We start from the raw sequence: 26,811 nt of genomic DNA, 5'->3' as shown, positions 1-26,811 counted from the left end.
AAAGATTTTCTGAGTGGGGATCTCAGTCTTTTCATGCCATGTCTGCCTATTCAACAGTAAAACTAAATAATACAGCTGCATATTTGGTTTACAAGGCAAAACCTACATTATATCACACAGTAATTTTGTAAAGTTATAAACATTTTTACTGAGATGGCACACTCCACTAGTTTTAGGTGTACAGCATAAAGATTCAATATTTGTATGTATTGCAAAATGATCATCAAATATATCTACTTAACATTCGTTAAGAACAACATGAGAGCCTTGTATCAATGTGTTTGGAGAACCTGTATTTTGTATTTGCAATTCAGATGGCTTTTTTGGCAGACAGCTGGAAGCCTGTCTTGGTAGTGATAATCCTCACAAGCCGGAGCACATCTGCTCTAGTCCAGTTTTGTAGGCCTGCCTTAAAATATTTGTAGTGCAATCTTATTAACTCTATTAGAAGGCTAATCTGAGTCAGAAAATGTATACGTTTATTTTTATATTTGTCATAATAACTTAAACTGAGCTGATCTGTTGCTCAAAGATGTCCTTAGAAGACTTTCTTTTGTGAATATCTAATCCGTATTAAGTATTGTTTGCAAGACAGGATCCTATTATTTTTAATGGCTCTTAGAAAAATACTGTTCTCATGGGACTGAAAATTCTCTCTGTCATCTTTTCTCCAGAAAGAAGGAAGGATTATCTAAGCCAGTGTGGTTCTCAAACTTTAGCATTCATCAGCCTCAGCTATGAAAATGCAGATTGCAGGGACCACCCCAGAGTGTCTGATTCAGCAGGTGTGAGGTGGGGCCTGGGGATTTGCATCTCCAGGAAGATCTTAGGGTCTCACTGACGCTCCTGGCCCCAAGGTCATGCTTTGAGAAGTACTGACCTAAGCAGGTTGGGAAGATCCCCTGGAGAAGGGAACGGCAACCCACTCCGCTATTCTTGTCTGAAGAATCCCATGGACAGAGGAGCCTGGCAGGCTACAGTCCATGGGGTCAAAAAGAGTCAAAACACGGCTGAGCGACTAACACTTTCATTTTCACTCTCAGCCTAAGCAAAAATGACCTTCAGTTTGGCTGTTAACCAAAGCATGACAAATTTTGAATTAGTAAACACTGAGTAAATCTGTATTACTGTGCAGCAGTTTATCCACTATACAATGTTTTTCTTGAGCTTTCTTTTTTTAAAGGCAGCTTTTGCTCTATCTTGACTAATCCGTTTTTTTTTTTCACTTCTAGTTTTGCTTTTCATTAATCTTTAGGTCCATTCTCTTGACGTGTGTTCTGGGAGCATCTTTGATGTCTAAGCATTTTCATGGTAATATGAAGACATCATTGCCTTTTTCACTCTCATTCTTTCCCAAGTGTACAGTGGAGCTTTCCAGTGAAGCCATGTGACGTGTGACAGTGTAATTGCTTTCATGATTGATGGAATATGGAAAGCACAGTGGAGAGTCCTGCTGTCTTCTATTAAGCCAGCATTAACAATATTTGCAGAAAGTGTAAACATTCCCACTTTTCACTAATTTTTCATTTTGACAAATGTGGTAGTTTTGTATTAAATTGTCGCTTATACTGATATAATAGATTTATTGTTGTTTAAATGAATTAGTAAATAAATATTTTTGAATGTTCTCAGTTGTAATTTCTAATACAATGAATATTGATAAATATAAAATAGATTCTAACACAATAAATATTTATAAATGTAGATATTGTATTTTTAATACAATAAATATTGATTGTTATTTAAATGAATTTGTAAATCAATATTTTTGATGTTCACACTGTGATTTCTGATGCAATAAATATTGTCAGATACAGCCTAGCAAACAAAAGATTTGGGATATCCTCAATAATTTTTAAGAATATGAAAGCATCCTGAAAATCAAGAAGTTTGAGAACCACTGCTTTGAGTTTTTAAGAGTGGTATTTTATTCAGCATTTTACCTAAAAAGTAATCCAGATTCTTTGTCTTTATTGTGACAAGTCTGAATTGTGTATATGTAGGATACAAAGATGACACATTCTAATTTGTTCCCGAATCACTCACCTTGTGAAGACGGGAGCGCAAACCCCCCAGACATGAAAAGAACTTCACAACCGACGTCCAGAATTCTCAATCTTCTGGCTCTGATGGTAGAACTTCTCCCACATCAGGTAATTATACAAAAATCATATTTTTATTAAGAAATATCAAGGTTGGACAATCAAGTTATGAAAGAAAAATAATGGAAGGAATGATACAGATGGACAGGGAAGCCTGGCGTGCTGTAGTCCATGGGGTTGCAAAGAGTTGGACATGACTGAGTGACTGAACTGACTGATACAGATGCTTAAACCAACCAATCAGCCCTTCCTTCTTCCCACTGCTTCATCCTGTCTTTTTTCATCACCTAATTCCCACAAATCAATAGTAAGATAATGTAGTAGGACTGAAAAAAATAAGAACTTCAGGCAAAACCCGTCCCTCAGTGCTTTCCACGTGTTAGGAAAACTCCTTCCAAGCAGTAGTCTTGGGCTCCAGCCCGGCTGCTCCTAGTGATGAGTTCACGTGGGTGGGCTGTTTACCCAGTCTGATCTAAAGTGCAGCTTTGGGGCAGGGTGGGCAGTGTGGAGCTGTGTCCACGGGAAGAATGAAAAATGAAGTTAAGTGTCCAGTGAGTTCCAGACATGGCCTCTCCACCTCTTGGCTGTGTGACCTGGCCAAGGAAATTTTCCTTTCTCAGCCTTAGCTGCAGTGGTATCGCTGCTGCCCTGGGAAGTGACAGACCCTACGTTTGAAGGGCATGATGCTCGGAACAGCGTCTCAAATTATTGAACTCTCTTTCTTCCTCTTCCCTCTGATTATTGTATGTTTCTTTGAGCTTAAGTGCACTCCTCTGAGCCAAAATTTGGCAACGTGGGTTTGCTGTGTTCCTGATCTGACACAGGAACACACTACACACTACACTACTATTTTCTTTCAGCTAAAATTTGTTGAATGCCAGCATTTATTGAAGGCTGGAAACCAAGCTAAGTAATTTTAGCAGAGATCCCAAAATGACGGCCCAAAGACTGTATCCACCTGAAGTTTTGTCTTTATAATGTTTGAATTTGAATGTGTCACCAACGCTTCTTGCTGCAGCCTTTTCCATCACCCCTGGCCCTTCAGACATCTGCTTTCTCACCATATTTGCTGGATTTTCTCTTGTCTCAGCGGATGCTGCTGTTCTTTCTCAGTCTTATTTGCTGGCTGCTGCTTCTCTCCCAGACCCCTCAGTGAGCCATCCATCAGCCCTCTGCTTAGTAGATCTCACTCCAGGCCAAACAAATACCTGTTTGCTCAAGGCTTCAAGATCAGAGACTCGATATGTGATATGCCCTCTGCTAATACAGGGTAAGCCTCTAATAGGCACTGGACAAATATTTGCTGGCTGCCCACCCTGTCCTTGGAGGCATTTAAATTGACTCTGCTTTTCATGGATTATCTCATTCAACTCTTACACCATTAAAAAAAAATATTATCAGGCTTTTTTTTTTAACATGGAAAAACAAACAGGCCTAGAATAGTTGAGTTTCTTGTTCAAAGTCTCACATAAGTTAAGTGGCAGAATGAATTTCCATTCCGTTTCAGAGCTGCAGTAGACGCTTTCCGCTGTGCTCAATCAGTCGTGACTCTACAACCCCATGGACCGTAGCCCCCCAGGCTCCTCTGCCCATGGGATTTCCCAGGCAAGAATACTGGAGTGGGTCACCATTTCTTTTCCCAGGGCATCTTCCCAGCATAAAGATTGAACCCATATCTCCTGCATTGGCAGGCAGATTCTTTACCATTGAGCCACCAGGGAAGCTCTAAGTGGCAGAACTCAGATCCAAACCCAGGTAGTCTGACTCTAATGCATGCACTTTTGACCCTTAGGTTACAAGGGTCTTCACTGTACAAGTACAGTGTACAAGTATCTTCATTCTGGGGGCCACTGAAATGTCTAGAGTTTTAATATTATTAAAGATGTCTCATTGTTCTGGTGTCAGGTATAACAGTTAGTCTAAAATTTGGATTTGTAAATTGACTAGGCTAACAGGAGATGTATCTATGAATGTGTAGTCATGTATAGTTACTATCGATGTGTATTAACTTCTAGCAATTATCCTAATTTGTCCCACTTACAATTTATATGCAAATGTGAATCTAAATGAATTAATTCCACATTAACCTGTTATTAGATGTCTTATGAGTAACTGAAGAAATTGAGTTCAATATTTTTCTTCCTTCTTTTGTTTGGCCTCTTCTTTTGCACGGGACATTTAATTTGTATTCTACCCTTCATCCTTTTAATTTTATTGAAAACTTTTTAAGAAAGCTTCTCAAAACATTACCCTTAGGACATCATCAATCCTGATGCTGAACATTTCAAAGAGAATCAGAAAGTTAGTGATATGCCACAAAAATTGAAGAGTTTTCATCTTAAAAAGAAGATTTTAGATAAAGAGGTATGTATTCTTCATTCTAAAAATTATATCATGTTTAGTGAAAAGAGAAGTAAAAAAAAGCTAGTGTAAAAGTATAAAGAGGCTCCTAAAAACTTTGGATTTTTTAAAATAATTATTTCAGGGGACAAGATTAGCTTTACTTTGACTCTAAGGAGGCCTTTTGTTCAACACTTGACTTGTTTTATAACCTAAGTATGTATTAGAAAATCCCATTCATCTACCCAAAAACTGGTATGAGTATCTGTTCACTTTTAATGGTACCACTGATTCCTGAAGATAAGTATATTTTGACATTCCTATAGGGCTTCCTTGATAGCTCACCTGGTAGAGAATCTGCCTGCCATGCAGGAGACCCCTGTTCCATTCCTGGGTCAGGAAGATTCCCTGGAGAAGGGATAGGTTACCTATTCCAGTATTCATGGGCTTTCCTGGGCTCAGACAGTAAATAATCCACCTGCAATGTGGGAGACTTGGGTTTGATCCCTGGGTTAGGAAGATCCCCTGGAGGAGGACATTGCAACCCCCTTGAGTATTCTTGTCTAGAGAATCCCATGGACAGAGGAGCCTGGGGGTCGCAGAGTCAGACACTACTGAGCGGCTGAGCACAGGATACAGTTATTACAAACTTTATCACTTGGAATAGTGGATACATTGGAAACATTTTATTTCTCAAGTGAGACAAGTAAGGGAAAGGCCCCTGGGACTTCTTCAGTCAGTCTCTTGGTTAGTGGTGCAGAGGTGGGGAGAACTAGGACAGCCAGCTAAGTGCTGCTGTTCAGGTGCACAGTCGTGCTCCACTCTTCTCGACCCCATGGACAGCACGCCAGGCTTCCCTGTTTAAACTTGAGTCCATCGCATCCGTGATGCCATCCAACCATCTCATCCTCTGTCGTCCCCTTCTCCTCCCACCTTCAATCCTTCCCGGCATCAGGGTCTTTTCTAATGAGTCAGTTCTTTGCATCAGGTGGCCAAAGTATTGGAGCATCAGCTTCAGCATCAGTTCCTCCAGTGAATATTCAGGATTGATTTCCTTTAGGATTGACTGGTTTGATGTCTTTGCAGTCCAAGGGACTCCCAAGAGTCTTCTCCCGTACCATAGTTCAAAAACATCAATTCTTCAGCGCTCAGCCTTCTTTATGGCTTCCCTTGTAGCTCAGTGGGTAAAGGATCTGCCTGACGTACAGGAGACCCGGGTTCAATCCCTGGGTTGGGAAGATCCCCTGGAGAAAGAAATGACAACCCACTCCAATATCCTTGCCTGGAAAATCCCATGGACAGAAGAGCCTGGTGGGCTGCAGTTCATGGGGTCTTAAAGAGTTGGGCACAACTGAGCGACTAACACTTCTAGCCTTCTTTATGATCCAATTCTCACATCCATACATGAATACTAGAAAAACCATAGCTTTGACTAGATGAAACTTTGTTGGCAAAATAATGTCTCTGCTTTTTAATATGCTGTCTAGGTTGGTCATAGTTTTTCTTTCCGAGGAGCAAGTGTCTTTCAATTTCATGGCTGCAGTCATCATCTGCAGTGATTTTGGAGTCCAAGAAAATAAAGTCTGTCACTGTTTCCATTGTTTCCCCATCTATTTGTCATGAAGTGATGGGGCCTGATGCCATGATCTTCGTTTTGTGAATGTTGAGTTTTAAGCCAGCTTTTTAACTCTCATCTTTCACCTTCATCAAGAGGCTCTTTATTTCCTCTTTGCTTTCTGCCATAAGGGTGGTGTCATCTGCATATCTGAGGTTATTGATATTTCTCCTGGTAATCTTGATTCCAGCTTGTGCTTCATCCAGCCCAGCATTTTGCTTGATGTACTCTGTATATAAGTTAAATAAGCAGGCTTACAGTATACAGCCTAGACGTACTCCTTTCCCGATTTGAAACCAGTCCATTGTTCCATGTCTGGTTCTAACTGTTGCTTTTTGACCTGCATACAGGTTTTGGAGGAGACAGGTAAGGTGCTCTGGTGTTCTGATCTCTTTAAGAATTTTCCACAGCTTGTCGTGATCCATACAGTCAAAGGCTTTAGCGTAGTCAATGGAGCAGAAGTAGATGCTTTTTTGGAATTCTCTTTCTTTTTCTATGATCCAACTGATGTTGGCAATTTGATCTCTGGTTCCTCTGCCTTTTCTAAATCAATCTCTGACCATAGTTCTTCAGGCACTCTGGCTATCAGATCTAATCCCTTGAATCTATTTCTCACTTCCACTGTATAATCGTAAGGGATTTGATTTAGGTCATACCTGAGAGTCCCTTGGACTGCAAGGAGATCCAACCAGTCCATTCTAAAGGAAATCAGTCCTGGCTGTTCTTTGGAAGGAATGATGCTAAAGCTGAAACTCCAGAACTTTGGCCACCTCATGCAAAGAGTTGACTCATTGGAAAAGACTCTGATGCTGGGAGGGATTGGGGGCAGGAGGAGAAGGGGACGACAGAGGATGAGATGGCTAGATAGCATCACTGACTCGATGGACGTGAGTTTGAGTGAACTCCGGGAGCTGGTGATGGACAGGGAGGCCTAGAGTGCTGCAATTCATTGGGTCGCAAAGAGTCGGACATGACTGAGCAACTGAACTGAACTGAACTGAATGGTCTAGTGGTTTTCTCTACTTTCTTCAATTTAAATCTGAATATTGGCAATAAAGAGTTCATGATCTGAGCCACAGTCAGCTCCCAGTCTTGTTTTTGCTGACTAAATTGAGCTTCTCCATCTTGGCTGCAAAGAATATAATCAATCTGATTTTGGTATTGACCATCTGGTGATGTCCACGTGTAGAGTCTTCTCTTGTGTTGTTGGAAGCGGGTGTTTGCTGTGACCAGTGCGTTCTCTTGGCAAAACTCTGATAGCCTTTGCCCTACTTCATTTTGTACTCTAAGGCCAAAGTTGCCTATTATTCCAGGTATCTTTTGACTTCCTACTTTTGCATTCCAGTCCACTGTAATGACGGAGAAGGCAATGGCACCCCACTCCAGTACTCTTGCCTGGAAAATCACATGGACGGAGTAGCCTGGTGGGCTGCAGTCCATGGGGTCGCTAAGAGTCAGACACGACTGAGCGACTTCACTTTCACTTTTCACTTTCATCCATTGGAGAAGGAAGTGGCAACCCACTCCACTGTTCTTGCCTGGAGAATCCCAGGGACGGGGGAGCCTGGTGGGCTGCCATCTATGGGGTCGCACAGAGTCGGACATGACTGAAGCGACTTAGCAGCAGCAGCAGCCACTGTAATGAAAAGTGCCGAGGTCCAGCCCCGGCTGATCCAGGGTATTCGAAGGAGAGACGGCTAGGTGACCTATTCAAATGTTAATTAGAGATAATAAAGAGTAATAGAATGAGGATAGCTCAGTAGGAAAATTCAGTGGAGAAAAGAAGCTGAGTGGCTTGGTTTACACGGAAAATCAATATAACCCGTGACACCAGGTTAGCTCTGACCACAGAGGCCACAGGCGCCCTCTCGAATAGCAGAAGGTGCCCCACCGTAGACACCTTCTCGAGTGGGTCTTAGAAGCCCAGGCAAATAAATGGTCGCAGAGGATATCCGCGCTCCAGATGGACACTCAGCTGGAAGTTAAAGGGAAGAATGACATGGGGAGACCAAGCGTTGGTGAGCAAGGCCCATAGCTTTATTTTCAACAGGGGCTTTTATACCCTAAGTTACACATAGAGGATAATAGGGGATGCGAAGTCAGCAGTCTTTGATGCTTATCAAAAACCAGGGTTTCTTTCCTGTAAATTTATCGTATACAAATGGTTTAGGTGATTTACATCATCTTCTGGCCAGAGGCCTATTAACATTTTATGACTCTTGACAAGGACTTATCAACAAAGACTTATTTTCTCTAAGAGTAATTATTTTAAGGTTTGGCGCCATCTTCCGAAGATAAGATTACGTTCCTATAGGGTGGATGTGTAATGGGTTTACAAAGGAAAGAATTTACTACCTTAAGGGTCTAAAGTTACTAACACCAAGGCCACTACTTATTTTTTCTACATACCAACTATATTAATTAATGCACATTCAAGGATACAATTCAGGGGATGTGAAAACTTGGCAACAAACATTGGCTCATCAATGAAATCTTTTACTAGTTTTATTCTGACAGTTTCTAATTCTCTGAGAGGCTCTAAGCTATTTGAATATCTTAAGCTTCCTGTGCCTCTGGAGGCTGGGAGACTGTAAACAATCGTATGCATAGCTGTAGGTGTCCGGGTAAACTTGTCAGGCGAGTTAGAGAGCCATCTGAGGGGTTTGGATTTAAACACTCCTAATTGCCCAGGAACTTTATTAATTGGAGCTGTAAGTTAACTCTTTGACAGAGAGAGTGAGATGGTGGTGGGGGACAGCCCCCAGTAAAGTCAGAGGTGAGAGCACAAAGCAATAAAGTAGGCAGACTCTGGTTTTTAGGGGGTAGATGCTCGAGAATATCCGGGGGCACTCCCGAGGCTCGATCCCGCCTTTGCGTATGCCGAGCCTCCTTCCTCATGACCTTTGTCATGAGTGGAATGTCTCTCGCCGGCTCCCGGCAGAAAAGGACATCTTTTTTTTGGTGTTAGTTCTAGAAGGTCTTCTAGTTCTTCATAGAACTGTTCAGCTGCTTTGGCAGTAGTGGTTGGGGCATAGACTTAGATTACTGTGATACTGAATGGTTTGCCTTGGAAATGAACAGAGATCATAGTCATTTTTGAGATTGCACCCAAGTACTGCATTTTGGACTCTTTTGTTGACTATGAGGCCTATTCCATTTTTTCTAGGGGAGTCTTGCCCACAGTAGTAGATATAATGGTCCTCTGAGTTAAATTCACCCATTCTGGTCCATTTTAGTTCACTGATTCCTGGAATGTCGATGTTCACTCTTGCCATCTCCTGTTTGACCACTTCCAATTTGCCTTGATTCATGGACCTAACATTCCAGGTTCCTATGCAATACTGTTCGTTATAGCATCGGACTTTGCTTTTACCACCAGACACATCCACAGCTGGGTCTTGTTTCCTCTTTGACTCAGCTTCTCCATTCCTTCTGGAGCTGTTTCTCTGCTCTTCTCCAGTGGCATATTGGGCACTTATCGACCTGGGAAGTTCATCTTTCAGGGTCATATCTTTTTGTCTTTTCATACTATTCCTGGGTTTCTCAAGGCAAGAATGCTGAAGTGGTTTGCCATTCCCTTCTCCAGTGGACCACATTTTGTCAGAACTCTCCACCATGACCCGTCTGTCTTGGGTGGCCCTACATGGCATGGCTCATAGTTTCATTGAGTTAGTCGAGGTTGTGATCCATATGATCAGTTTGGTTAGTTTTCCATGGTTGTAGTTTTCAGTTTGTCTGCCCTCTGATAGATGAGGATAAGAGGCTTGTGGAAGCTTCCTGATGGGAGGAACTGGCTGTGGGGAAATTGGGTCTTGTTCTCATGCGAAGAGTTGACTTATTGGAAAAGACTCTGATGCTGGGAGGGATTGGGGGCAGGAAGAGAAGGGGACGACAGAGGATGAGATGGCTGGATGGCATCACTGACTCGATGGACGTAAGTCTGAGTGAACTCCGGGAGTTGGTGATGGACAGGGAGGCCTGGCGTGCTGCGATTCATGGGGTCGAGGAGAGTCGGACATGGCTGAGCGACTGATCTGATCTGATCTGGTGGGCAGGGCCATGCTCAGTAAATCTTTAATCCAATTTTCTGCTGATGGGTGGGGCTGTGTTCCTTCACTGTAGTTTGGCCTGAGGCCAAACCATGGTAGGGGTAATGGCTGTAATGGTGACCGCCTTCCAAAGGACTTATGCCGGCAGGCTGTGACTCTCAGTCGGGAAAATGATAATAGGACTCAAACAGGAGCCATTTTTAATCTGAGAGGAAAACAGAAGTGACCAGTTTACCTGGCTGAATAGTAAATCTGGGATTCAATTTCAATACTGTACTAGCAGGAAATGGCTTCTCTGAACTGTGAGGTGGATAGGAAATTTGTTGCAAGTGCTCTGGAGAACCTATCTTCTGGCTAACCTATAGAGAAAAGGACCAAGGAACAAACAGGCATGCAGAAAAACTACTGGTCTCTACTTCTTAAACCAACCTTCAAAAAGAAGCCTAGTTGAGGGTTCAAAAGGGATGTTGTGCTTAGCTGCTCAGTCGTGTCTGACCCTTTGCCACCCCATGGACTGTAGCACGCCAGGCTCCTCTGTCCATGGGGATTCTCCAGGCAAGAATAGTGGGGTGGGTTGCCATGCCCAAACCAGGGGTTGAACCCAGGTTTCCCACATTGCAACCAGATTCTTTACCATCTGAGCCACCAGGGAAGCCCAAGAGGGACGTTTCAGAAATACAATTTCAGATATTTATGTTCTCGGTAAATTTCTGTGTCATTACTGTAATGTTGGCAGACAAAATAATGTGATGTCTGTCATTTGATTGAGTGAAGGGAGTTGCAGGGAGGAGGAAGTGCTTGGGGTATTAATGATACAAGCTTGATCATTAACTGTCAATAATTGGAGCTGAGTAATAGTTATATGGGGCTTCATTAGTTTTTTCTCTTTTTTTGAAATTGTTCATGATAAAAAAAAATTCTGTACAGCATACTTTATCACTGATATTTGGAGGAGTTAGAAATATTGAATATTAAAGATCTATTATTATTATATGGAACATACAAGAAATGATACTAAATTGTATCTAGAAAAATTTCGCTAATTTTTTTCTTTAAAGCAGAGTCTTAATAGCCTGGCTGTAAAAGCAATTGGGTATTAGAATAAGCTCTGCGGAGCTCCCAAGCCCTCCCTCATGTTTGGTGACTTACAGGACTCACAGGACTCAGCACACAGTCACCCTCCCAGTTATGAGGTATTATTACTGCGAGAGGATTCAGAGCAAAACCAGCAAAGGGGAAAAGCACGTGGAGCAAAGTCCAGAGGAAACCAGGTGCCCTTCCCTTCCCTGGCAGTGAGCTGTGCAGCCCATGTGAAGAGTTCCCAGGGAAGCTCACTGGAGACTGAGGGTCCAGGGTTTCTAGCGGAGGCTGGCCGCGTAGGCAGGCACCCTCTGCCTGCCACGTACCAAAACCCCAGACTCTCCCAGGGGAAGGAGGCGTTCAGCATAAACCACATCCTCTGTGCAAATAGGTTAGACACAGTGAGCCTTCATATCGGGAAGTGATGGAGACCCTCCCACGATCCAGCTTCCGAGAAGCCAGTCAGGGGGCACCTTGGAGAGCAGGCCTTTCTGGGGACAGCAGTCTCAGGCATGTTGTGTGAACTCTACTACACAGGAGCTCAAAATACAAGACACCTTTGAGACAGGGATTGGGCTGTGCATGGTTTGGTGATTTTATTAGAAATGTTACTGAACGTAGTCTTATTTCCTGTCTCTGAAATAGAAAATGCCTTTTTCCTTAGCTACTGAAACATAAAGACAAAATCGCAGCTTTCAGAGAGTTACTTGCTAACGAAAAATCATGTCAACATCAGGTTCCTGGGGTGAGTTAAACATTCACTGTGTACTGTTTCTCTAATACAAAAATGCAATTTTAGATCTTACATTGAAAGCTTTCTGTTATTGACGCCACCGGAGAGCTCTCTGATGGCTTAACTGATAGCATATTCATTGTCAAATGTTCCAAGGAAAGTGAGCATATTGGAAGTGGACACAAACGTGTTTCATGGCAGGTTACAGAATTTGACTCCAAGGAAGCCAAGAATGTCAGAGACGTGCCTGTTGTACTGGGAGCCAAACTGAACCAGCCCCACAACCTAAACAAGGAGCTTGATTTTTTGGTAAGAAACACCTTTCATTGCTTTGCTAGCCTTTTTATTCACAACACTGTCTTAATAACGAGTTGTGGAAATGATCTACCTTCAAAAACTTTGCTCCTTGAAATGGTCACACGCTGGCATAGTAGCAGTATTATTCACCCCCACAAATATAGAACTGAAGTTTGCACTCTCAGGTTTTGAAATTTTAAATATTGTCCCACATGATTTATGTTTAGAAAATTTTTTTTCTTTCAAAATGCAGAAATTTTCAAGTATGTGCAAGTTTTTAATACTGAATGCAGAACATTTATATTGTGGCACATACGACCACCATTCTTAGAGCAGTAGGTGTTTACAGCAATCGCGATTAAGGGGGTGCCAGGGAAACAGCACACGTCCTTTGGATGGCACCCAGAGCCATCACAGGGGAGTGGTGATTGTGGGAGGGGTGGAGCTAATGCCAGTAATCATTTTGCAATATATCAGTGTATCAAATCAACATGCTGTACACCTGAAACTTACACAACGGTTGCATCAGTTATGTATCGATAAAGCTGGAAAAAAGAAGATAAAAGCAGCTAAAAGAGGAAAAATCTGTGGGAAGAAAATTAAAATATCTTGGTATCTAGAAAGTTACAATCCATTTGGATCCCACTATATAATGAAAAAGAGGTTAGTTAACTTAATTGGTTTTTTAACGTTTATTTATTTCTGGCTGTGCTGGGTCTTCATTGCTGCACAGGCTTTTCTCTAGTCGTGGCGAGCCGGGGCTCCTCTCCAGTTGCGGTGCTCAGGCTTCTCTTGTTGCAGAGCGTGGACTGCACGGGCTCTAGGCGTGCAGGGCTTCAGTAGTTGCAACTCATGGGCTTAGTTGCTCCGCGGCGCGTGGGATCTTCCCGGACCAGGGATCGAACCCGTGTCTCCTGCGCTGGCAGGTGGATTCTTAGCACTAAGCCACTAGGGAAGCCCCCATAATTTCTTTTTTCATCTTTAGAGAAGTCTATCGTATTTCTAAATTGTTAAAGGTCAGCATTCTGTGCTAAATTCATTGCATAAGAGAAGGAAAAGCCCGATGCTGTGAGGGCTTATAGTTTTCTTCCTTTCTACTTCATTAATTTTCTTCATTATATAGGTAATTATTGACTTCCTTGAAAGGGTAAGCAAGGCTAGTCAGTATGGAGATATTGATGGAAAGTTACATCAAACGGAAGCCCTGCCTCCAAGGAATCTAGAAAAGGTGCGATATATAGATAGCTGTTTGCAAGGACTAAAGGGAACCTTTTTAAAAAGAGAAGGATTCCGTGACATCCAGGTGGGAGAAGCGCAGAGGAGAGCCCACGGGCTGGCAGGGGGCGGATGAAAGGGGGGCAGGCCCTGTTAGCAGCTTCTGAGCTTCAGGCACAAAAGAGGTTTGGAGTGGACCCCGGTCTCCCCTGGGGTGGGAAGCTGAAGTGAGAAAACGCTCACAAATGGCAGCGTCTCAGACACACTATGTTGCCTCTTACATGTGCTGCAGACTTTGTTGTACAAACTATATTTCAGAGGAACCGAATAACTCATGAGGGAGAGTTCTTCATTGGAGAATGTAAGCTGTTAAAAGCAGAAGAGGGACTTCCCTGATGGTGCAGTGGTTAAGACTTTGCCTTCCAATGAGGGCGGTGCCACTTGGATCCCTGGTTGGGGGCTAAGATCCCACATGCCTCGCGGGCAAAAAAATAAAAAAACAGAAAACAGAAGCAGTATTGTAACAAATTCAACTGAGACTAAAAATGGTCCACATTAAAAAAAAAATCTTAAAAAAAAGCAGAAGACACACCTATAGAAAATTACATCTTGCATCCCTGAATAAAATAAGGCATCTAGGCACTTAGAATGGCTGCTAAAACCTGTAAGTTCAAGACTTACAAGAAACTTTTAATGACCCACACCAGAGCCCTCTTGTCCAGCTTAACCGCACAAAAGGTGAGGTGTGCCCTTGACTGCTTGAGGCATGGAACGGGCACTGTCCGTGGTGTCTCACCTGAACCCACCTGAAAGCAAGCTTCTAGACCACACAACTCCTGAGAGGGTAAAGAAGCACATCAAGCTGACCGTGATAAAAATTCCAAACGTGAGAAATGCTAGTCCATAAAGGACTGGCACACAGAAAGGGATGGAGAGGAAAGGAAGAGCTGCTCTCGACACAGAGGTTCAAGGTAGTGGTGTTCAGCTGCTAAGTTGTGTCCCACTCTTTGCGGCCCCATGCACGGCAGCACGCCAGGCTTCCCTGTCCTCCGCTGTCTCCCGGACTCTGTTCAGATTCATGTCCGTTGAGTCAGTGGTGCTAACAATCTCAGCCTCTGCCGCCCTCTTCTCTCTACTTCTAGCCATGTCCTTTAAAAAGCGTTTTAAATTCTCTTCACCTTGGGTTTATCTGCTAAACTGAGGCAATATCTGTACTCCCTGCCTTAAATAACATGTGCAGTCAGAAGAATGGGATATTTGATATTGTCCCCATTAATATATCTATGTAAAGGGAAAGAGCAAGAAAGCTGCTGTGTCTGCAGAAAATTTGTTCCGCCATTGTTTCCTGTAGGGCAGACTTGTAAACATATGTAAATAAATGTTTAAATAAATATTAGAAAATCAATGGCCACTCTTAACATTGTTATTTAAAGGGAACATTTCTGTCCTTTTTCTTCTATAATTGCTTTGAAAATTAAGGTAACTGCGGGGGAACTTGTGAATACTCTTTATTGGTAATTTATCCTAGATATCATTTTTAGAAATACAAATTTTAAATTGTTAATGCAAGAATACAATATTTAAATTGTTAATATTAATTTTTTGCAAATAAAAATTGGACCCCCCCAAAAAATTTAAAAATCCAAAAAACAAAGAAAAAAAATTGGACTATAAGTCAGAATGTGACACATGTTGAGCTGGACCTTTTAAAAACTCTCATTTATACACATGAGAATATTGATGAAACCTGAAAATGTGTCATCAAGCAGCATATCAGTGCTTCAGAGAGAATCAAATATCCATTGGTTATATATGAAAAGAAGATAGTCTATCCATTGGTTATGAACGGAAAGAAAAGACTTGGGACTAATAAGTACTTGTATTTACTAGCAAGTGTCTAATTGTTTGCAAAGCTATTTCATTGTATTAAAATGTAGAAAAGCTGAAACACCATTTAAATTTCTGCTCATGTGTTCTAACTGCAGTCTAACTAACAGCCTCCCTCAATTCACCTATGGTACAAATCAGTGTAAGGGAATATTGAAATAAAGTATAGCTCACTGTTCTCATTGTTCTTAACATCAATACATGATTTTCATGGCAGTTTCCAAGTTATCATTTTTGCTGATGTTGCTCCATAGATTGCAAAATTGGAAAATCTTCTAGAGACAAAAGAAGACCACTGCAACAGACTCACTGAAGAAAATGACAAGTGTCAAAGACATTTAGGCAACTTAATAAATAAGGTACAGATTTTCTTATGCACATATATTTTTAAAACTATGTCAAATATTAAAACATTAGAATTTGGATGCAAAAAAGGGATCTGAGGGATGACGTAACACATTTGTCTCAATTCCATTCACTTCATCATGACTTTGTGTTATTTTCCTTTTAGCTAAAAGCTAGCAAAGAACTGTATGTGTGCATATAGCCTTCTGTTGTCAGCAATTTCTTAGTCTTAGCCTCACCGCTTCACTTGGAGGGTCCTTCTAAATCTTGCCAACATAGTGTTCTGGTTTCCTTTTAAAACCGCATTGTGGACTCTGACCCTGGGCTGACACAGACACTGCTTGTATGGATCACAGTTGTCTCACTACAGCTGTCCTTTTTTCGACACTTTTTCTGCATGGTGAACAGGCACAGTTCAGTTCTATTTGTATCCATATTCCTGATTTCAAAATACAAGGAAGATGTTCTGCCAGTTGTAAAACCTTCATTCACAGGAGTCATATAATTGAACTTCAACTTGTGCAGATTCTTGAAAAGCAAAAAAATGAACAAAACTAAGTAAATATCTTAGAATCGATCACAGAATAATTGTTTTAGCTAATGTTTCCCAAGGTTACATCTTATGAGGAAATAATCAAATGTGCTGACCAAAGACTTGTGATATCCCACTCCCAGATTGCACAGTAAGTTCAAAAAACATCATTTTTAATTTTGTAAACATTTGCTGGTATATACGTCACTTTCTGACTTGCTGAGTTCATCTTTTAGACTCCTACAAAGAGGGAAATGTGCCATTTTGTAAGTAAAGAAGACCATTCTTCAATAATGTGTTTATTCTATTTAATGTCTGGATTACTTGAACACCCAGAGTTTCCTCTTCCTTTTCAGAACTCCCTTTGATGTGGGGGTGGGTGGGTGGGGAGCCAGGTTAAGGAATTAGTGAGAAACATCCAAGAATTTTAGAAGATTATCACCACAGGGTTCAAGTAAAATAACCTTGCTATCCTTAGAATTTATCCATATAAGGTTTTGAATGCACCCCAAATGAAACGTATCACGTACCAAATAGACTTTCTCATTTATTGAGATTCAGCGTAAAATATTCCAAAATTAGTGTTTTAAACTCTGCAAAGTTTTTCCACGTATTTATTCTCTTTATTTCTTACATGCTCTTTCCTCCACCCTTCTCCCAATTTCATTTGTACAGCGCTTGCTGTCATTAGAGCTTAAGCAAAAGGTCTAATCTTACACCCCCTAAAATAGGAGCTTTGTATAGTGCTAACTCACTACAAGATAACTGAAAGAAATTGTAGATAAAACACACACACAAAACAAAAGCAAAGTCATCGATACAGAGAACCTGCTGGTGGTTACCCGAGGGGAAGGGAGTGGTGAGCGGGGGAGACAGGTGAAGCGGGTGGGCTGTGTGGTGACGGATGGTGACTGGACTTCTGTTGCTGCTGCTGCTGCTAAGTCACTTCAGTTGTGTCCAACTCCGTGCAACCCCAGAGACGGCAGCCCACCAGGCTCCTCCATCCCTGGGATTCTCCAGGCAAGAGTACTGGAGTGGGGTGCCATTGCCTTCTCTGGTATTAGTGCATACAGAGGTCAAATTATAATGCCGTACACCTGAGATTTATATAATAATATATACCAATTTTACCTCACTAAAAAATAAAGAACGGAGAAGGAAATGGCAACCCACTCCAGTATTCTTGCCTGGGAAATCCCATGGACAGAGGAACCTGGCGGGCTACAGTCCATGGTGTCACCAAAGAGCTGGAGACCACTTAGTGACTAAACAACAGACAAGACCAGAGAAGAAGTTTCTGAGAAGTTGCTGTAATTCAAATACACAGATCCCTTTGAACAGAACAAAAGCTTTCACATCATTTAAACACAGAGGAAAAAAAATTGGAATTTATGGTTTAAGATTGTGTACTTGTTTACATTGAATTTCAAATCAAAGGACTTAAAAAAAAATTTTTTTTCCATAAGGGCTGCAACACAAACATATAAATATTTCCGTTTTTAAATAAAACAATTATCTTTGATGTGTAAAAAAAATAAAGAAGACAATATAAATATAAAATAGTATATTCAATAATATAAAGATAAAATAAAGACAAATATATAAGAAGGTGTACTTATTTCAGAAATCTTAAGATTCAATATTGTTAAAACTTATTTCTCCCCAAGCTGATCTAGATTTTATTTTTATCTTTTAAATATATTTTATTGAAATATAGTTGGTTTTCAATGTTCTGTTAATTTCTGCTGGGCAACAAAGTGATTCAGTTATACATATATATATGCATATATATATGTATATACATATATATATACACATACATACATTCTTTGGAAAGGATGCTGAAATTGTTGGCCATCCATTTGCAAACAAACAAAAAAAACATAAACACTTTGATTTATACCTTGTATCACATGCAAAAGTAACTCAAAATGGATACTAGACCTAAATGAAAGAGCTGAAGTGTAAAAAATTCTCAAAATATAGGAAAAAGTTTCTGATGTTGGGTTGATGTTGGGTTAGGCAGTGATTTAAATATGATACCAAAAACATGATTCATAAAAGAAAATTTTGATAATCGTACTTCATCAAAATTAAAAACGTTGGCTCTTCCATGGACATTCATTAAGAGAATGAAAAGACTAATGTGAAAGAATATGTACAAGTCATATATCTGCTAAAGAACTTGTAACCAGAATACATAACAGACTCTAAAAACCCAAGAATAAGAAAGCAACCCCATAAAAATGGGCAAAGATTTGAACAGACACTTCACCAAGAAGATAGATACATGGATGACAAGTAAGCACATTAAATGATAGTCAACATCATTAATAGGCAAATTAAAGCCCAGTGAAGACCACTACACACCTATGAGCGTGCCTAAAAGACTGACCATACCAGGTATTGGCAGGACATGGAGCAACTGAAATGCTCATAGCCTCCTGGTGGAAATGTAAAATGGAGCAACCTCTTAAAAAACAATTTGGTGCCTTCTTTAAAAGTTAAATATACCCAATGTATGATTCAGCCAACCCACTCCTGTGTATGGATCCAAGAAGAAAGAACGCATGTGTTAACACAAAAGAGAATTTCAAGGTACCCACTTCAGTATTCTTGCCTGGAAAATCTCATGGACTGAGGAGCCTTGTGGGCTGCAGTCCATGGGGTTGCAAACAGTGGGGCATGACTGAGCTACTAACACTTACTTACTTACTTACTTATTTGTAATAGCCCCAACCTAGGAACAACCTAAATGTCCCTCAAATGGTGAGATGACAGACAAATTGTGACATGGCCACACAGTGGAATTCTATACAACAATAAAAAAAAAAAAATGACCTCTGGGTAGGTGCAACAGTGTGGGTGAATTGCAAAATAATTAGGCTGAGTGTAAGATTTCATTACACAAAATTCTAGATGGTGCAGAACTATAGTGAAAGAAAGCAGATGAGTGGTCATCCAGGATGTGGGGGCAAAGAGGGCTGGGAAGGAGGGATCACTCTCCTTCTTCACCACTGGAACCTTTAAAGGGAAAAATTAATTAAATAATTTGAGTTGCTAGGAAAGAATTCCAAGTTCCCATATAGCTGTCTTCCCAGGTGGCTCAGTGGTAAAGACTCCGCCAGCCAAACAGGAGATGCAGGAGACACAGTTTCGACCCCTGGGTTGGGAAAATGTGGAGGAGAGAATGGCAACCTCTTCCAGTATTCTTGCCTGTAAAATCCCATGGACAGAGGAGCCTGACGGGCTACAGTCCATGGTCCCGAAGAGTTGGACACAACTGCACTCCTGAACAGACACAAGATGGGTGGATGATGTATAGAAAGCTAGACCATCATTAAATTTATTTACTTAAATCCTCCAGTGAAGTTAGCTTAGAAAAGTCCATTTTAATCATAAACTTCAGTTGTTTCTTCTTTCAGTTTAGAAGAGAGAAATAAACAGTTGGAAGATTTAATTAGAAGGTCCAGAGAGAGAGTCAGAAAACCAAGGTAAGTTGTTTCTTTTTCTAAATGATAATGTCTTTAACTTTAGAATATATGCATAATAATGTTAAACATTTTTAAAAAACACCTTTTTCCTTGTCTTAATTTGAGACAAACAAGATAAATTATGTAAAAGTGCTTGGTATTTTGCCTAGAGTGAAATAGTTGCTTCATGCCTTTTTGTAGGACCTGAATTGCAAAGCAAGATTCACTGCCCTCAGGGAACTTATGATCATTTCTAAGAAAAATACTATGCAGATTATGAACTAAGATTTAGTTTACAATAAAACAGCTTACCCAGATCTTATGATCAGATTTTCTTCCACTGGTATGAAATCTTATAATCTGTTACGTTATTAATAGAAGACTCTCAGGTCTCAGTATTTGATGCTACAAGGTGTATGCCCAAACCCTAAGGGGTTGATTAGGACCATCATAGGATGTTGAAATGGAACTCTTTCTGGTCCAGTTCCTAAGATGCTCATTCGACGTTCACCAGTTCTCTGTCTTAACCCTCCTCCACCCCCACCCCCACCTGCTTCTGTTTTCTTTGACGTTATGCTCTCTCTGTTTCCTGCAGACCAAGAAGTCATCCGAAGCCCCTGACCGTGGTAGGTCATACTGATTGACGATCATTATAAAGAATGTGATGTTTCCATGTCATTGTCAAATTACACAAGATTAAATAAGAGTTCCTAAAGTTATATTTCAGTAATGTTCAGCACAGCTTACCCCTCTGCCCCAGATAAGGGCCTCTGGGCTGTGATTATAGTTGGTCCCGCAATTGGAAGCCCCTCCCTTAATTGTATTAGTCCCCTTGATGTCCCAACGGTTTGAAACAAAAATGTTGATTAAAATATAGTATTAGTATTATCTGTGGAGTTTATCTGTAGGTTTTCCTTGCACCCGTTTTTTTGTATGTAATCAAGAACGCACTGTTTATGGAATAGGAGTTCTGTATGTGATCAAGAATTCCACATGTAATCAAGAGTTAGCTCTTCTGTTCCCAAATGTCTGTCCTGCAAACTTATTTTTTTCCTTTCATTTTTAGATGCCAGTTATTTTAGAAGGAAATAGAAATGATTTAGATTAAACAGAACTGAAGATTAACAGTTAATCATTTTTGTCAGCCTCTCCAGGAGCAGAGTCATTACTGAGTACTGTACCCAGATCGATCCACACAAATGATACATTAAAATCTGTATAAGTAGTGAAACTTTACAATCCAAAAGTATGTGATTATTTTTCTTCTAATTTCTTCCTGTGAACAATCAAACATATTCTAATATAACTTAAACAAGTGAATACAGTGTCTTCTTTTCTGAATATCTGCCAATTTTCATACTTACAGCACAACAGTCTTGTATTATTGTTGTTTAGACGTTAAGTCACATCTGACTCTTTGCAACTCCATGGACTGTAGCCTGCCAGGCTCCTCTGACCATGAAATTCTCCCAGCAAGAATACTGGAGTGGCTTGCCATTTCCTTCTCCAGGGGACCTTCCTGACCCAGGGATCAAACCCACGTTTCCTGTATTGGTAGGTGGATTCTTTACCACTGAATCTTTACCAGGAAAGCCTATTGCCAGGCCTTTAATAACATTATGAAATTGTTCTCTTATCTCACCCCAACTTTTTTTTCTTCTCTGGCCAGGCATGCTCTCCCTACTATCAATCAAATTTAAAAAGACTAATGCTGAAATTGTTTGGAATTAAAACCCAGGTGACAGGAGATCTGACCCTTGTAACTTCCACCTTAACATATTTTGAGGAATTAGTTCCGAGTTTTAAAAAATGAACCAGAGAAGCTGATTTTGTAATATGTATTGGAAAAATGAATGTACATAACAAATATATTATCTTTTTGATAAATCCCAGAGCCAGGGTGGAGGTATAATTATTGAATGAAGATATACCTTGAATGGAGGGGAAGAAATTATTTTATCTCACTGAAATTAGCTTTGCACTTAAATTAGGCAGGCAAGTACAAGGGGGAAATATATGGAGAATTTATATCTGGCCCCAAAGGAAGTGATGAATAATTTAAAAAAAAAGTATTATTATTGATATTATTTTTGTTGAGGAATTTTATAAGACATCTTATATGAATGTTGAAACAAAGTTAATTTCTCAAATTTAAGAAGTTGCAATACACTTTAAGACAAACCATGAGAAATGCAAAGGAAGTTGCAGCTATAATCATGCTTCGTTTGAAAAATGTAAGCTCTGAAAGCTTTGGAAGTGATCAAGTTTTAAAAAGAGACATTATTATTAGTTCCATGGGGTTCTCTAGGGAAAGTTAAGGTGTGCTACAAGAAAGACAAATATTGTCATGGCTAACATAGCATCTGGACTCTGCACACACACGTGGTGAGATCTTTGGAAGGGACAGGTTAACACAGGCTGTCCACACGCAGGGCTGTGTGCCTAAGTGCTGCACTCACCACCTGGGCTACTAGACGTTCATAACCTTTACCTCCAGGCTGTCTCACAGTGAACGTACCTTCTTTGGCACACGGCTCAGGGATGCAGCATCTAAGCCAGGGCTTCTCCCTATAAACATTTAGTGACTTTCAACAAACCACGTGAACAGCCTCTATGTTAGATGCCAAAGTGAAAGTGAAAGTCACTCTGTCGTGTCCGACTCTTTGCGACCCCATGGACTGTCCATGGAATTCTCCAGGCCAGAATACTGGAGTGGGTAGCCTTTCCCTTCTCCAGGGGATCTTCCCAACCCAGGAATTGAACCGGGGTCTCCGGCATTGCAGGTTGATTCTTTACCAACTGAGAGATGCCAAAGGTATCATGAAAAGCCAGGCAGAGATGGCCAAGGACCACAGGATGTATGGGAGAGATGGATAATTGATTCTTTTCTCGATTGGCACATGGGTCTGACCATCTGGGATGCTCTAGAAGCATAGATGAATTGGCCCTGGACATGATGATGAGAAAACCTCAGGGCAGGTTTTGCAGAAGTGATGATGCCTGAGCCCCATCCTTCTCGCTGACTAGATGTTCCCCAGGTAGACAGAAGAGGAAGCTCCTTTCACATAGCACAGCAACCCAAGGTACCCTGTGATACTCTCTGAAGCACAGGTAAAATCTAAAACCTGCCTTCTTCATACGGCAGGAGATGACCATGATCATCAATAATCTTCCATGCCATGTGAAGAAGTGTGAACTTTGTCCTTGTGAGAAGCTCTGAGCGATTTTACGTGTAGGAGTAATGTGGTCGATTATGCATTTTGAGGGACTTCCCTGGCAATCCAGTGGTTAGGACTGCACGATTTCATTGCCAACGGCCTGGATTCTATCCCTAGTCAGGGAACTAAGACCCACAAGCCATGCAGCATGGCCAAAAAAAACCCACAAAACATTATGCATTTTGAATAGTGATGTATGAAGTGTAGTGATGGTGGATGATGCTAGAATCAAAAGTACCAGATAAGATGCTACAAGAAAAATGGAGGCCAGAAACAAAAATAGTGACAGAGGAAACAAAAGGGAAGTTATGTATGCAAAGCGATTTCAAAGACAAATGAAAAGGATAGGTGATCTTTAGCTCTGAAAGTGAAACAGGGAGGCGGTTAGGATGTCCTTGCTGGGTGAAAGAGCACAGAAGTCTTTGCTTGCATATAATAAATGTAACTTTTTTTTTGCTTGATAGTTTTTCACTTCTTATTAAGTCTATGCTTGAACTTAGGTTGCAAATTTGTGAGGGAAAGATGTCACTTGTAATAGTACAACAAATGCAACAGATGTTTTCTGAGTTATCACCAATGTCAGGCACTGTTCTATATCATTGACTAAAGGTACAAAAATCCCTGGTCCCAACATGTGACAGACAGGCGATGTAATAAACTGTATATTGTATTAGAAGACAAAAGGAGCTATAAAAAAAAGAGAGAGAGAGAGAGAACAGAGAAAAGAAATTGAGAGTGCAAGGGAAGGGCTGGGGGTTGTAATTTTAAGCTGGGAGTGAGGGTGAGCCGCACTGAGGACGTGGTCCTTGAGCTAAGACTTAAGGCCAGGAGAAAGTTATTTAGCTACTCTGCTACCTGGGGGAACACCCAGAACAAAAACCAAGGTTTAACAGACAGCATCTCATGATGCTGAGGGAAATCTTAAGAAATCAAAGAAAAAGAAAGTTCTGCTTATAAACAAATACCAAGGAAGTAAAATAACAGAAGTGGAGAATCCACAGTGAGTTTGCCTGAGCTGTAAGAATGGGAATAACCAGGGTGCAGTATATTTCTGGAAAACACAGATCTTCAAGGAGGTAGATAAGTAAGCAAGAGAAAGAAAGCACAGAGGTGTGGGGACCCAGCGAGAGGGAGGGCTCTGGGTTGGTACCCAGGGAACGCTGCTCATTACGGGGAGAAGGGAAATGGCAACAGTGCACAATTCGTGGGTACCCAGATCAGGGCTAGGATTTTACTTCAATAAGCCATAGGCTACTGTGTTTTGTTTTTGTGCCAGTTGGACAGTCACACAGATCTCTCTGTTTTCTGTTTGTATGATCTGATTTTCACATCAATCCCACCCCAAGAAGGCACACTTTGCCCCTGTTGCACCTTTAGTGGCTGTCTAAAATTCCAGTCCCAAATAAAAATCTATTAGTAACCATTTAATAATAAAACTAGACTCAAAGTCCCAGTTTAAGCCTAAACTGCATTATCCTCGTATGTTCAGTCTCTGGAGAAACACATCCTGAGAACTGGAGTCACAGACCTCACTAGGGATCTCTTTAACATCAGGAATGAGAGTCCTCTGAAGGGAAGAGTCAGGGAGATAGCCCTGGTCCAGGGACAGAGAGAAGAGGTGATTCTAAATACACAGCATGATGACATATAGAGACAAACAGTTTGAGCATAGCCAGTGCAGGAAAAAGCAGTAGATGTCTTAGGCCAGTGACAGCCTGGAATTAGTTCAGTTCAGTCATTCAGTCGTGTCCAACTCTTTGTGACCCCATAGACTGCAGCACGGCAGGCTTCCCTGCCCATCACCAACTCCTGAGCTTGCTCAAACTCATGTCCATCAAGTCGGTGATGCCATCCATCTTATCCTCTGTTGTCCCCTTCTCCTCCCACCTGCAATCTTTCCCAGCATCAGGATCTTTCCCAACGGGTCAGTTCTTCGCATCAGGTGGCCAAAGTATTGGGAGTTTCAGCTTCAGCATATTCAGGACTGATTTCCTTTAGAATTGACTGGTTTGATCTCCTTGCAGTCCAAGGGACTCTCAAGTCTTCTCCAACACCCACAGTTCAAAAGCATCAATTCTTTGGCACTCGGCTTTCTTTCACATCCATACATACTCAACTCTCACATCCATACATGAAGACTGGAAAAACCAGAGCTTTGACTAGATCGACCTCTCTTGGCAAAGTTAATGTCTCTGCTTTTTGGTATGCTGTCTAGGTTGGTCATAGCTTTTCTTCCAAGGAGCAAGCGTGTTTTAATTTCATGGCTGCAATCACCATCTACAGTGATTTTGGGGCCCAAGAAAATAAAGCCTGTCACTGTTTCTATTGTTTCCCCATCTATTTGTCATGAAGTGATGGGACTGGATGCCATGATTTTAGTTTTTTGAATGTTTAGTTTTAATCCAGCTTTTTCACTCTCTTCTTTCACTTTCATCAAGAGGCTCTTTAATTTCTCTTTGTTTTCTGCCATAAGGGTGGTGTCATCTGCATATCTGAGATTATTGCTATTTCTCCCAACAATCTTGATTCCAGCTTGTGCTTCATCTAGCCTGGCATTTCCAATGATGTACTCTGCATATAAGTTAAATAAGCAGGGTGACAGTGTACAGCCTTGAGGAACTCCTTTCCCAATTTGGAACCAGTCCATTGTTTCATGTTTGGTTCTAACTGTTGCTTCTTGACCTGCATACAGATTTCTCAGGAGGCAGGTAAGGTGGCCTGGTATTCCCATCTCTAAGAATTCTACACAGTTTGTTGTAATCCACACAGTCAAAGGCTTTGGTGTAGTCAATAAAGCAGAAATAGATGTTTTTCTGGAATTCTGTTATTTTTTCTATGACCCAGTAGATGTTGGCAACTTGATCTCTGGTTCCTCCGCCTTTTCTAAATCCAGCTTGAACATCTGGAAGTTCTCAGTTCATGTACTGTTGAAGTCTGGCTTGGAGAATTTTGAGCATTACTTTGCTAGCGTGCGATATGAGTGCAATTGTGTGGTAGTTTGAACATTCTTTGGCATTGCCTTTCTTTGGGATTTGAATGAAAACTGACCTTTTCCAGTCCTGTGTCCACTGCTGGAATCAGACTGCCAGGTTCAAATCTTAGCATCTGCCACTAGACTAGCTTTTAAGCCTTGGGGAAGTTACTAAGCTTAATGTGTCTCAGTTAACAATACACAGCTTATAAATATTTTCAGTGACTGAATGACAGGGAATGGCAACAGTGAGCACACCAAGGGTTAGCTTGTTTCATCATCCCTGTGACTTCTCCGGAAGGTCTCGTCCACTGGTACCTGGAGTTCACATTGTTTGACTGCATGACATACCAGATTGCTGGCAGCAACTCAAAGTCCACACTAGATGAGAAGCAAAGAGTACAGCCACTGCCACCCACATTATGTATTTCCTAAACACTTGCTCTATGGTAGGCACTGTACCAGGTGACTTCTAGCACTGGACTGTCAGGTAAGAATTTAAGAACTGTCACTGTTTAACTGTGGACGAGGGTGTCTGCAAGGGCAGGGTGGTGGTGGTGGTGGTGCGGAAACAAGATTTTCCAATGTGTATTTTTTATGCTTTGGTTTTTTTTTTTTAACAATTATATATTCCAAAGCATATTCTTGCTTTTCAGTGCCACACACAGGCAGTTTCAGTCAGTCATTCAGTTTAGTCACTCAGTCGTGTCCAACTCTTTTCGACCCCATGAACCACAGCACGCCAGGCCTCCCTGTCCATCACCAACTCCCGGAGTTTACCCAAACTCATGTCCATTGAGTCTGTGATGCCACCCAACCATCTCATCCTCCATCATTCCCGTCTCTTCCTGCCCTCAATCTTTCCCAGCATCAGGGTCTTTTCCAATGAGTCAGCTCTTCGCATCAGGTGGCCAGAGTATTGGGGTTTCACCTTCAACATCAGTCCTTCCAATG

General features: G+C 41.2%; 1 protein-coding gene across 1 annotated transcript in view; it reads left to right on the top strand.

The window, feature by feature from the left end:
* The window catches only part of CAGE1 (cancer antigen 1), a 36,678-nt gene extending 16,985 nt beyond the window's left edge, over nt 1-19,693 (top strand). Inside the window, exons 4-10 of the mRNA XM_055570535.1 lie at nt 2,004-2,153; nt 4,359-4,466; nt 11,851-11,931; nt 12,121-12,228; nt 15,573-15,677; nt 16,276-16,346; nt 19,621-19,693. Coding sequence (XP_055426510.1) covers nt 2,004-2,153; nt 4,359-4,466; nt 11,851-11,931; nt 12,121-12,228; nt 15,573-15,677; nt 16,276-16,346; nt 19,621-19,693 — 696 coding nt within the window. The remainder of the gene's footprint in view (nt 1-2,003; nt 2,154-4,358; nt 4,467-11,850; nt 11,932-12,120; nt 12,229-15,572; nt 15,678-16,275; nt 16,347-19,620) is intronic.
* The last annotated feature ends 7,118 nt before the right edge of the window (nt 19,694-26,811 follow it).

The sequence above is a fragment of the Bubalus kerabau genome, chromosome 3 (assembly GCF_029407905.1).
Source record: "Bubalus kerabau isolate K-KA32 ecotype Philippines breed swamp buffalo chromosome 3, PCC_UOA_SB_1v2, whole genome shotgun sequence".
NCBI lineage: Eukaryota > Metazoa > Chordata > Mammalia > Artiodactyla > Bovidae > Bubalus > Bubalus kerabau.
Note: the sequence above shows the minus strand (reverse complement) of the source record. Positions and strands in the feature narration are given on the sequence as shown.